Source organism: Brienomyrus brachyistius, chromosome 5 (assembly GCF_023856365.1).
Source record: "Brienomyrus brachyistius isolate T26 chromosome 5, BBRACH_0.4, whole genome shotgun sequence".
NCBI lineage: Eukaryota > Metazoa > Chordata > Actinopteri > Osteoglossiformes > Mormyridae > Brienomyrus > Brienomyrus brachyistius.
The window spans coordinates 23,625,121-23,638,442 of NC_064537.1; the positions used below are offsets into that span (position 1 = coordinate 23,625,121).

A 13,322-nucleotide genomic window follows, 5' to 3' on the forward strand; every position below is an offset into this window, starting at 1 on the left:
ACAAATTATAGGAGTGTAATAAAATGAAGGAAATAATTACAAAAATATTACGAAAAGCTATGCTACATGACATGAATGGTGTAGAAGTTCTGTTGAATCAATGGTATAGAGTTTATTTTTGTATTTATTTCTAAATCACTGACATGCTGAAACAGAATGAAAGGATGACTTATACATTCATTTGTGACATCCCTGTAGCCCACAATCGATAGCCTCCCGCTTTTAAACCCGTGATTGATGTATAAGTCAGCACATGTTGTTTGACCACCTGGACCGATCCGCTGGATCCTGTATCTCCTAAAGCATCTTAGCTTTCCATTTGTATCTTTTGAGCTCTTAAAATGTGTTTAATTTTAAACATTGCATTCATGAGCTCTTGTCACGCACACTGACATAAATCACTATGATGAGTATATCCGAACTCACATTCTTGTCAGACATTTTGTTGCTTTCTCTACAGACATTTATCACAGATCTTTTTGCCAAAAGCATCATTATGATGAAATGCCTTAAACATTGTGAAGAATGACCTGATTGCCAAGGCAGACAAGCTCTCCAGTGAACACGATGTCCTAAGGGAGGAACTGGAGGCTGTCAAGCAGTCCAAGCTCAAAGTGGGCACCAGGGTCAAGGAGCTGGAGGAGGAAATGAGGAGGTGAGAGCCTAGCTGGTTACACGTAGCAAATAGCCCTGTCTGAGAGACCAACATCCACAATGGCTGACCAGAGTAATGTTCTCCCACAGGTTAAAAGCTGAGGCACTGGGAGCCGACTCCAAAGACGATAGAGGCGAGGATGTACGTTCTGGCCGATCCATACCATCAGTGACGTGTCACATTGCCATCTGACTCCATATTATCGCTGCCGTTTTCATTTCCTGCATCTCCAGCAGCCAATACCCCATCCAGCATATCGCACAGCTGAATGACGTGTGGCCCCCTGTTCCCCGGCAGTACTCCTCTCCGCTCCAGGACGATGTGCCCATGGCCCAGCGGAGGCGTTTCACCCGGCTGGAGATGGCAAGGGTCCTCATGGAGCGCAACCAGTACAAGGAGCACTGGACCGAGATGATCAGGCGAGCTGATCCCCAAATACAGGAGAAGAATCGATGCACGTTCCAGCAGTTGTGAGTTACTGTGGTGCTATTTGAAGCCTCTCTTGTGTTATGACGACGGAAAAACTGGGGATACCATTTTACAATAAGCCTCCCTTTAGTCACTTACAAATGGTGGTAATTCAGATTAAAAAGTACTGTGTTATAACTTCTTTATAATTATCTTTAAATGATTTACAAAGAGTTACAACCTAATGAATAACCTGTTTATAAACCATTCATAAACCCATCACAAAGGTAGTCATTGTAATGTGATACCAAAAAAGGAATTTAATAATCTAAATTCAAAGACCAGGGAATGTCAACCTGTCCGTACATGGACAACAGGATGAATTATGACATAGATATTTTAAGTATTATGAGATAATTAGATGCATCCTTCATTATATTCCATTATCACAATAATAACCCAACAGAAACCCATAGAAAGGACCAGCTATAGAGAGGGTCAGCCAAAGACAGAGTCAGCCTTAGAGCAAGATCAACCACAAAGAGGATGAGCCACAGAGAAGATCAGCCATAGAGAGGATCAACCATAGAGAGGATCAACCGTAGAAGATCAGCCATAGAGAGGATTTTCAAAAGCATTTATTTGGCTGGAACTAAAAGAAGCTCTGTGTTTCTCATGTTTCCTGCATTCCTGCAGCTACGCCCGGCTCTTCAGTGCCTCCTGCAGTCCCCCACCCCCAAAGAGGCTGTCGCTTTCTGGCCCCTCCCAACTGCTCTTCCTGAGCTCCAGCTCCATTCTCGTAGAGAGAGGAGTGAGTGCCATCACCAGCCAGACAGAGAGGAACATGCAGTACGTGAAAAGTACAGTAAACCACAGTGTCCAAAATCAACAGTGCCTGATCACACCAGGCAAAATAAACATTCCCTAAAACATCCTATATGCAAAATATGAGAACAATGATTTTCTGTAGGGGCGGCATGGTGGTGCAGAGGTTAGCACTGTTGCCTCACACCTCTGGGACCTGGGTTCGAGTCTCCGCCTGGGTCACATGTGTGTGGAGTTTGCATGTTCTCCCCATGTCGTCGTGGGGTTTCCTCCAGGTACTCCGGTTTCCCCCCACAGTCCAAAAACATGCTGAGGCTAATTTGAGTTGCTAAATTGCCCATAGGTGTGCATGTGTGAGTGAGTGTTCCCTGAGATGGGCTGGCCCCCCATCCTGGGTTGTTCCCCACCTCGTGCCCATTGCTTCCGGGATAGGCTCCGGACCCCCCTGCGACCCAGTAGGATAAGCGGTTTGGAAAATGGATGGATGGATGGATGATTTTCTGTATAAGAGCACAGGCCTCCACAATCTTCTCATTGCTTCATTTTGATGTTGGGTAAATTTTACAAAATGTTCCTTTCAGATGTAAGAAGGAGAACATCCACTGCGGTAGGTTTTACTCTTTTTTTACCAAATCAGCTTTTGTTCATTTTCATGTCCAGGAAAGGCTCGTTATGTGGTCAATACATGCAACTATTGCAACTCTTAATGAGATACTTTCAATGGTGGTTTGGTCTTTGGTGATAGAAAAAGACACTCCACAGATCAATAAAACCTGCACATTTTAATTAAGTAATCAATTAATTAATAGATTGATTGATTGATTGATTAATTAAAAGATGAAGACTATTTTCTTAAAAAACATGCATGCTCAGTGATTCAGCCGCTAAGAAAGCGCAGTTCCACCCAGTGGGTGTTCATGGAAAAGTCGATGAGGTCTGCGTCATTATCCTTAATTTAATTTCCTCCATGATGAAATACTGTAAATGATGTTCTCCTCAGCATGGCATCTTCAGCCAAGCAATTAACAAAGCTTCAACAGAGCACATAACATTGGCAAAAAGACACTAATGGCAAACAGCAGCTTTCTGTTTTTCTGGTATAACTTGGCTAATCAAGCAAAATGGCAGCAGCTAGCTGTGGTTGCTAAGGTTTTTCTTCAGCCTCTGCTGTCATTCTTGCCTTCATGAAAAGTATGGAAATGTGAAGGATCTGTAAATATGTTGCAGTTTAATTGTGCATTATGTGACCTTCATTATCATTGCAAGCTCAGTTGGTAGAACATGAGAATCTTAATGTCAGGGTCATGGGTTTAAGCTCATGTTGTTTGGTGTAACAGTGTAAAATCTGTATTATGGAGTTGATGCATGAGGGTGTATTTCTGCAACGTCATAGTTATTGGGATCCTTAGTGTAGAAATGTACAGAGCCGAAGGACAGATTTAAAGCACAGTCACTGTCTAAGGTACCAGCAGTGGGGTGGACCCTTCCTCCAGCCTGTGATAAACCCACAGGAGGATCGTTCTGCTGGTTCACTCTGTAGATCACCTCGTCTCATGTGTCTCTGCAGCGGCTGCGTGCTGTCCGCCCGGAGAGAGCAGCACCGCAAGCGGTACCGCCAGATCCGGGAGCAAATGCGCAGTGAGGACGGGCTCAGGCAGGCCTGCGACTCGAGTGTGCAGCCCCAATTCAAAGAGGTACTCCCCTGGGCTAATCCATAACCATGGCAGTGGTAGAAAGTTCAGGTCCAGAAAGTACAAATCAAAACCAAGATTTGGTTTCAACCAACCCTCTGTGATTGTGACTCTTTACACACAAAGTCGTTGGTTGAAACAAAATCTTAGTCTGGATTTGTACTTTCTGGACCTGATCTTACCACCTCTACATTTTGGCATGTTACAGACATGCTGTCCATAGAACTTGGGTTATTGATCTTGTTGGTTGAGGTCACAGTCTCTTTTGGGGCCCCTGTTCCAGGCCCCGTGGCTCCAGTGCTCAATGGCAAGGCGAATGCGTCCCAGCCTGCCGAGAAGGCCACTGAGGCAACGGAGGTGCCGGATGCCCCCGGGGTGCAGGAGGCAGGGAGCCAGTCGAGGCCCTTCACCGAGCATGTCTTCACCGACCCCCTGGCCCCCACTGGCAGCACCACTGCTGGCAGGTGTGGAACGGTGCGTCCTACAGCAAATTTTCATTATCTCTCACTCGGGAATTTAAACGGTGTGTGATCCTCACAGGGAAACAGTACCACCGAAAGAGGCCATGAACGGGACGGCCCATGAAGCAGAAGAAGGGGGTGGAGAATCCAGAGGCGGCACCAGTGCCGCCCCCACCATGTGGCTGGGAGCCCAAAATGGCTGGTTTGTTTTCTTCTGTCATGTGACCACGTGAAACCGCAGATAGGGCAGCATATTTGCATATGTATTTTATCAGGAGGTGTGTACTGTTATAAGTCAGCATACTCAGCAAAATCTCTTAGGAAAGTGTTTCAGTTTGAGCTGCTTAGCTGTATATTTAATACTGTGACATTGGACTATGACCCATGTTAAACCGTAAATATACTATTATAAGTGTGATTCTCTTCTAATATATCCTCAGACATGTGGTATTGTTTAGATTAGTTAACATGGTTAACTAGATTAGTTAAGATTAGTTTTATCTTGCTTCTTTACATAACAGCATTTTTTGCATTGTCCTCTTTGACCACATGTTCATGTCATGGATTGTTTAGAAATGAAAATGCACAAACCCGCCGCACCGCCCTTTCTCTGTGATGGACCGTGTCCCACCCAGGGTGTCGGCTGTGTAGATGGCGTCACACCCTGCATTTCCTGGGATGTAACTTGAGAAACTTATCTTTCATGTGGGTTTGTTGAACAGAATAGTCATTCCAGTCATACCTGCGTGTAAATCATATCTGACAGTAAATCATAAATCTATGCTGAACTATGGGTGATGTTTGGTCCGTTTATAAGGGGCTATAACCCCAAGTATTTTACCCCAAGTGCACAAAAAAGACAGTCCCAGGTGAACTTGACTTGGCCCCTGGTCTTTTCAATGGCTAGAAATGTCCCTGTGTTGAACTCATCTGTGATGCTAATACAGGTCATACTGGTATCATGATAGCAGCCACTGTGTCACCATGTTATCAATTAGACTCTGTGGGCCAGCAGTTCCTCTGTGACCCGAAACACTGTCTGTGTTCCTCCCCCAGGCTCTACGTTCACTCTGCTGTCTCCAACTGGAGGAAATGTCTACATTCGATAAAACTAAAGGACTCTGTCCTCAGTCTTGTGTAGGTATTCCTTTCAACAAGAGCTCCAATAGAGCATAGAAATGCAGCGCACTTTAATCTAACCTAGACACACTCCTGTGTGGGCAATTTCTGAGCCACTTTAGTGACCCCCACTGGTTTGATGTGAGTGGTACGATCTACTGTTGCTGTGCGTGACGCTGTGTTTCAGGCACGTGAGGGGCAGGCTGCTGGTGGCCCTGGCAGATGGGACACTCGCTATCTTCCACAGATCTGAAGGTACAAATCCAGAATTTAATCAGATGCACTGTCTGTGCTGCTGATTTTAAGCGGCCTGGGTTATGGCGGCATGTCCTGGTTTATGTGTCTTTGTGTAGATGGTCAGTGGGACTTGAGCAACTATCACTTGATGGACCTGGGCCGGCCACGCCAGTCCATCCGCTGCATGGCCGTGGTGTACGACAAGGTGTGGTGTGGCTACAAGAACAAGGTGCATGTTATCCAGCCCAAGACCATGCAGATTGAGGTGGGTCCCACTGTGTGTGTTTTTCTGTCTCTTGAGTTCAGTCCCAGTTACAGTACATACTTCACTGTGTATCTAAGACATCAGCCACAATGACAATAGCAAATGTGTGAAGGCCAATCTCTCATCCCACTCTCAGCAATCGTTTGATGCGCACCCACGCAAGGAGAGTCAGGTTCGCCAGCTGGCTTGGATCGGGGACGGTGTATGGGTGTCCATCCGGCTAGACTCCACGCTACGGCTCTACCACGCCCATACCCACCAGCACCTGCAGGACGTGGACATTGAACCTTACGTCAGCAAGATGCTTGGTGAATGCCGCCTGCCCCCATGCCTGCTAGAGCGGCGCTTCTGTCATGTGACCCGAAGGGACGTGACATGGGACACAGCATGTGGTCTGATAGTTGTGCAATCAACAACATATTGTGTGGTAGCCCTTTATATTGATTATTGTCTTTTTTCTTAACCGGGTAGGTACAGGCAAGCTGGGCTTCTCCTTTGTGCGAATCACAGCGCTCCTGATTGCGGGGAACCGTCTGTGGGTGGGAACTGGGAACGGAGTGGTCATCTCTATTCCACTTACAGAGAGTAAGTGCAGGACTGGCCCTGGATCTCCATGGCGCAAATGTGACCCATTTAAGGAATACATGAGACCTCCAGTTTAATATCATTAGTCAAAAATGATTAAATGGTGGCTTAAATTGTAATTTGATACTAAACTACCCATCATCCCCCAAGAGAAGTAGGATCCATTATGTCCATTATTTCCTTGCTTGCTTGATTTCTTGCTTGTTCCTCTCAACTTTCCTCAGTAATCTTTCATTGGTTCCCCTAATTTTGGTTTCGGTACCATTTTTCTGCCCAGCCCTCTTTCCTAACTGCTCGTGTATCACATCTCTCCTTCCTCTCTGATCCATTGTTGTAAATACCCCTCTTCATTTCACTTGCAGTCCTGTGTCCTTGTACTGTAGCTGTTTTTCTCCTTTGCTCACAGCCCTTATCTGCAGTGATCTTACACCATCTTTGTTAGCCTATATCCCTGTCTCTCTCTTTCTTGTCCACGCTGTCCTGTAGCTGTAGTCCTTCACCGGAGACAGCTGCTGGGATTAAGGGGTAAGTTGCCCCCCACCCCTACGATATACCTCCTCTTGCTAATCCATATTGCACATCTTTCCAAGTAGATCTCCACCTGCTTATCTGTGTATTTATTTGTCTTACTTTTCTGACTGGAGATTTTTAGATCCCTTGTTTTTGGTGCCACCTTGTCATTCCTATGGTTCAGCAGTGTCACAGGCAAAGTCGTTGTTTTTTCCTTGTGTTCTATACCATGAAACGGGTCTCTTCAGCCTCTTTTATTGCCCCAGTTCTGGTCTCTTGTCCCCAAAATGGATCACGTGGCCCAGTGAGTCTCTTATTCTCTGTCATTCTGTTCCACGTGATCAGCTAACAAGGTGTCCCCGACCTCATCCGGTGGCGTGATCCACGTGTATGCCGACAGCAGCTCAGAGAAGACCAGCGGCAGCTTCATCCCCTACTGCTCCATGGCTCAAGCACAGCTCTGTTTCCATGGACACCGTGATGCTGTCAAGTTCTTCGTCTCGGTTCCAGGTTAGTCAAGCGCCGTCAGTCCATACATGAGACATTCTCTTTGTTTTTGTGCTCTGTTTTGAACAAAATTTCAGTTGACTCCTATTTCAACACATTAACCAAAGATTTTTTTGCCAGTTCATTACAAATTTCATAACGCAGCATAAAGTTATTCCTGTTTTTGGTGTTTACACATATGTAGAGTGCAGGAAATGGAGGGCAGGTGTACATGTAGATGTACCTTCACTCCAGATTTAGTAGGTAGGTCACCTTAAGTGAAAACCTGTTTCCTCATATAAATCCTTTCTAGAGACACCACTAATAGCATAATAAAGGCCATTCAGCTTGTTTAGTAGCTCCAAATGATTCTTGAGAAATAGTTTTTTTTTCCTGATATTTTTAATTCAATAAGTACAGCTGCATATTGAGAGACTGCTTATAAGATTCCCATGGACTTTTTAGCTGAACTTCCTGAAATCTGGAATTTTCTCATGAATAGTTGTTTTCTGTGACTAATCACAATTTTGCGTGACATAGTACATATAGTAGGCGACTGAAATAAAATAAGTACTCTTATAAAAAGGGACAGGACCACTTTTTGTGTATTTGTGCTTTGGCCAATGTACGGCAGCAAGATTCCTTACAATAGTCATCACTGATTGATTTGTGCAAAAAATGTAGGCAGCTTCAAAATATCAGGAAGCAGTGCTGCATTACGATATACTGACACACATTTCCCTTTTCAGGCAATGTGCTGGCCACCCTGAATGGCAGTGTACTGGACAGCCCCACAGAGGACCCTAACTCAACAGCACCCCTGGAGGGTGATGATAAGGCTATTCACAATGCATTGGTGCTGAGTGGTGGGGAAGGCTACATTGATTTCCATATAGGTCAGTATAAAACACCAACAACCAAATAGGCATTCAATTAATTTGATTTGTTATATATTGTAATTGCATAGTAGATGTACATGATTATACAATTGTATAAAGTAAAAATGGTAAACAAAAATGCTGTAGGGGATGGAGAAGACGATGACACTGAAGAAGGTTCTGAAGAGGCCCCACAGATCAAGCCGGCACTGTCAAAAGCTGAGAGGAGTCACATCATTGTATGGCAGGTGTCTTACGTACCCGAGTGCCCCTCCTGAGTGCCCCTCCCTCTCTCCCTGTATCTAACCCCCACCTTGACATGCATGTCCTCTCCACTTCACCAAACCATAATCATCAGTTAACCCAACTGGCGAACCACCAAACATTATACTCTATCTTCAAAAATGAAGCTGCTGTGTTTTTCTGTACTGACTCTTTATAGCCTGTTCGCAGTCAGACAACACACCACCTGACGACCTACTGCCCCCTTGTGGCCAGTTGTGAACAGCTTGTGGGCCCCATCAGTTCTCCCAGCCTGGTAATGGAGAAATAGCTGTCCTTCTTAGACCACACCACTCTTAGGCCCATTCTGGTTCACATGCCCAGAACAATTCATCACTCTCAAGCCTCGCAACTCTTAGAATTCCGCATGCGCATAAGAGAATCAAATATAGGAATTAAATGATCATGTAACAACATTACCTTAGTACTGTTTTAGTCCTGATGTGAATGCATTTCATGTATCCAGAATGAATAATGCAACAGATAATGTGGTAGATGTTATAACTAATATAAAGAATGCTTGTCTTGGCACAACTTTATCACAGGCAACTGCTGATATCAATAAAAATGCTATTTGGGTTTTTGTTGTGTACACTTTTATGCATAAACAGTAAAACGTTGTAGAGGAAAAAAAAATAAAATGAAGATATGAAATGTTTAGATTTATAATACATTGACAATATATATGCAGAAATATATGCGTAGGACATTTTTTCCCAAACACGTTAAACAGCTGAACTTCCCTTTGAAAACTTGTGAAATGGATAAAGATCATGTTTGATTGTTCTCAGGGCATGCGTCATCCCAACTAGAAGGGGTCCGAGAGCAGCGGACCGGGACATGAGAAAGGCGGCTGCAGCTGTGTAGTGTGTTTATGATGTTCACTATCATACATCTTACATAAACCATTAATTATAAATCTTACTCACAGAACATTGTATCATCAAAATCCATTGTATTCTTAGCTTGATACACTATAATTCTCTCATAAAAATTCAATTAGTCTGCTTAAAAGAAGTCAAACACCGATAAATATCTGCAGATGAAGATGCTGAAAAGAAAGGGGGCAGGGCAAAAAGAGGGTTGTTAGTTTGTGACGGTTTTGTGAACTAACTATGAAACGCTCGCACAACAATTTGTTAATGAACCAGATCCTAAGGGACGTTAGGTGGAATGTGTAACATCTGCAGAATGTAGGAACATTAAAAGGTCATCCAGCTGTATAAAGAGTTAAAAACAACTGGATTTGGTTTTGAATCGGTTACATTGTCCAAATCACGACATATAAAATCGTTTTCAAAAATACACTAATCGTTTTAACGCTGGTTGCATTATTGACACATTGGAGGGTTTTGTATTGCACAAGATATGAGGGATACCACACAGTGCATCCACGGAGTCTGCTGGCGACACATTTGTGCGTTTAGGTTTTCCTAAACGGACTCCGCACTCACGTAATCTACATGTTTGCATGAACAAAGCTAACCCTTAGGTCAAGTAACATCTATCGGGGTTGAGACACACAGTCAATATACATCTATATACGTAAGACATGATTTTTCAAAACACCGAAAACGGCACAATTTCAGTCATTAGTCACTGTTTCGCACATAACTTTAAAACAAAACACAATCGATAGGATTTCAGACGCAAAATTGATTTAATCGCGTTCGATACGCTCATCCTTTCTTGCGTCACGTTTTTCTCTCCTTCCGGCTTATTGTGAAACGAGTTCATGGGTTTTTAGAAACTGCAGGAAAAAATAGCACATATATTAAAAATGTATGATTATTAAATCAAATAGAGGAAACTATGTGTTGTACAAGTTTTATTCCATATCATTATTAAATAAAAATATTTTTGCATTTTTTTTATTTGCCAAGAAACAAGTACTTCCCGTCGTGCTCCACGTGATATTCCTTCCGTGTGGCTTGATTTACCGTGTTCTTTTAGTTCCGGATTCTGCAAACAATGACTTTCTGCTGTGTCTAGATGATATGAAGTTCAAGGACGTCTTTACATATACATAGTTTAGGTAGTTTCGTGTGTAGTGTAGACTCTTTATTTAAAGTTTGACTCGGCATAATTACCGTCCATTTCTCAAAAATCTACATTTTTATTGGATGTTTTGGTTGGAAACCCTGCAGCTAATGGTTAGCAAGCGGTGTGTTTTTAGAAGCCACATATATTTGGTCATTGACAACTAGACGTTAAAGACTAGGGAAATTGCATTTACATATTTACAAATTAAATATTTATACGAAATCATGAATATCAGACAGACATAATCCTTTGATTTAACGTTACTGTAACCGAAATTCTCAAAACAATTATGCATTTGAGATTTTTGGTAATAATAATATGTCCCGTCTCAAGAGAGCAAAAACATGGGAAATATCTGAGTCAGAAGACGAAAGTGACTCCAACTTTAGATCCCTCATCACATGTGACGCTGCCCGTAAAGATGATATAGCACCCAGTTTCCAATTTGCCGGTGAGAATGACGCTGACCAGAAAGATGTCCGCTTGGAGGCTTCCCAGGCATCTTTAGATGCTGATAAAGAAGACTCCAGATGCGGAGAGTCCTTATCGGCTCCCCCGGCCGCTGCCACCAGAACCTCAAGTCCGGAGAAAAGACGGCGCCGAGCAAAGCAGCAGATCGAGGGGGAAAGAGTCATTTCTGAACAGAAAAAAGAAGCCAGAGAGAAACTCAGGGAGGAAAGAGCCAAACAGAAAGAAACGAAAAAGTTGGAACAGAAGCAACGAAAAGAAGCTGCCGATCGCTTTAAAAGTTACCGACCGGAGAACTGCCTCAAACGCATGACTGTATGTGTAGATCCAGGTTAGTGACCGGCGAGGACAGAATTGCTAAATAGTAACATACATACCACCCCCTAAGCACTGATGCCAGAAAATAAGCGAGCCCTGCACTTAAAAGACCTTATCGCAAAAACAATACTTGCAAACACCTTTCATGGCTCTAAGTATTTCTTATGCAGTGTTATTACAGGATGAGGGATCAGACATTCTTCTTGGAACTCTGAGAGCAATGGAGTGGAGGAGCAGCATTGAGGAACAACAGCTTGCACATTGCATCACTTGGAATAGGGAATTGCCAGAGGTAACAATACTTGGGATCTTGTGCCCCTTTGAAATCTTGATAATGCATGTAAGATGGTAGTATGTATGTAAATAAGTTCAAAGCCAAATGCTGATGTTCAGTGAACTTGCTCTGTCGCATATTCTGAAAGGACCATGCAGCAAAATAGGGCAGATCAGTAACAGTCCAGCAATCAAAAGGTTTGTCATGGACTTTAATTTTGAAATAATAAATGCTAATTGGATTACACAATAAAAATCATGCCTTTATGACAAACCCAGCAAGATGTTCTGTCATAATCTTTCCGCTTGTAGGGTGAAGATGGTGTGAGCATAATTCAGGAGGAGCAGATTCTGATGGTGCTGCAGTTGAATGAATTTATGGACATGTTGAGCTCTATCAAGGAGGTTGGGCTTCCAAACTGTTCTGTGCTTTTTTGTTTATATTTAGTATGTTTGTACATTAAAACATTATCCTTGTCACAGATTCTGCAAGAGAACATCAAGCAAGTAGAGTGCAAGTCTTTATTCAACAAACTCTCTCAGTATCTCAACAAATATGCAGGGAAAATTGTTACCCTGGCAGTGATTGGCTTAAGCAGCTGGTATGTAACTGCTGCATATCAAAGTATGACCATTTAACATTACTCAGTGCTTAGCGTAATTTTGTGTTGTACGTGTCTGTTTTCAGGGCTCTCTGGGAAGAGAAGAGGAGTGGGGGACTGAGAGACTTGGACTTAGAGGAAGTAATTATGTTGGCACTTCTGTGATTCACTGTCAGACAGATACTGAGTGTGGTTGTAGGTGGTGTAGAGCTGAACATTGATGAGTATGCTGCCCTCTCCATTGCTGTAGGCACTGGTGTTCCTGCAGCTCTCTAGGAACACCTCTGTCATCTTCTTGGAGAGCTGGCAGGACCTCGCCGACCACGTGTGTGCCGTCACCAAGGCCCTGTCCAAACGTCCCATGAAGTAAGTCAAAATATAATCCCGATTACTGGGCGGAAAACAGAACCTGTCCCTTTCATTAGGTCACCCTAAGGAGCTTTGACCTTCTGTCTGTACCCCAGACTGCTGACAGAGGTCCCCGACCTGCCATTCTGTGTGGATGGCTCGTGGGCCAGCGGGGTACGGGTCCAAAAGGACGGAACAGGACTTTTGCCGGTGTGGAGCAGGCAAATTCAGCAGCTGAATCGTGTCAGCCCCGCTGTTGCTGCAGCCATTTCCTCTGCATTCCCTTCACCGCAGCTACTGCTGCAGGTACTGCTGGCTTGGCCTCATGGTGCATAGAGGCATTTGGAAATCAACTTTTTTATTCTTTACTTTGTAAATCCTCTGAAGTGTAATTATTGACACTCGTGTTACAGGCATACAAGGACACCTCTGAGGGGGACCAGAAGAGCGTCCTGGCAGACCTCCCAGTCACTAGTGGGGAGAGGCAGCGTCGGGTGGGTCCTGAGATCTCCAGCAGGGTGTACCGCTTTCTCACGGCCCACAATCCCCAGCTCGTGCTGGATTGAGGGGGTCACCTGAGGATAAGGGTATTCCCAGCCTGGTCTCAACGTCTACCTCTGTAAGTTAACCAGACTGGCTGTATTCCAGAAATGACTAACAAGTCACTTTTTGGGCTTGATTAGAGTCACTTACACTAACCCTATTACCACAGGAAGGATTTCCATGCTTGTTTTTGCGAATAAATGTCAATAACTGTCCGACGGGCTTTTTCTAGACAAGAATAATGTATAATAAAGATGCACCGAGATGATTTTAGGGTTCCTGTTCCCTTCATATGATACAGCAACTAGGAACAATTAGCCCAGCA

At 43.8% G+C, this 13,322-nt stretch overlaps 2 protein-coding genes across 2 annotated transcripts; both read left to right on the forward strand.

The window, feature by feature from the left end:
- Positions 1-509: 509 nt before the first annotated feature.
- LOC125742350 (C-Jun-amino-terminal kinase-interacting protein 3-like) lies at positions 510-8,911 on the forward strand (the record flags this gene model as incomplete). Its single annotated transcript, XM_049014267.1, has 16 exons — positions 510-655; positions 745-796; positions 953-1,125; positions 1,760-1,912; positions 3,456-3,582; positions 3,832-4,043; positions 4,120-4,242; positions 5,097-5,177; positions 5,347-5,414; positions 5,513-5,661; positions 5,798-5,969; positions 6,133-6,246; positions 6,733-6,771; positions 7,102-7,266; positions 7,992-8,138; positions 8,268-8,911. Coding segments are annotated over 16 exons (2,052 nt in total), but the record flags the coding sequence as incomplete, so codon positions are not given.
- A 1,407-nt stretch (positions 8,912-10,318) lies between these two features.
- LOC125741642 (probable crossover junction endonuclease EME2) lies at positions 10,319-13,265 on the forward strand. Its single transcript, XM_049012816.1, has 8 exons — positions 10,319-11,244; positions 11,402-11,523; positions 11,817-11,909; positions 11,988-12,106; positions 12,193-12,247; positions 12,357-12,472; positions 12,571-12,760; positions 12,868-13,265. Exons 1-8 carry the CDS (start codon positions 10,764-10,766, stop codon positions 13,018-13,020), a joined length of 1,329 nt encoding a protein of 442 aa, XP_048868773.1. The 5' UTR covers positions 10,319-10,763; the 3' UTR covers positions 13,021-13,265.
- The last annotated feature ends 57 nt before the right edge of the window (positions 13,266-13,322 follow it).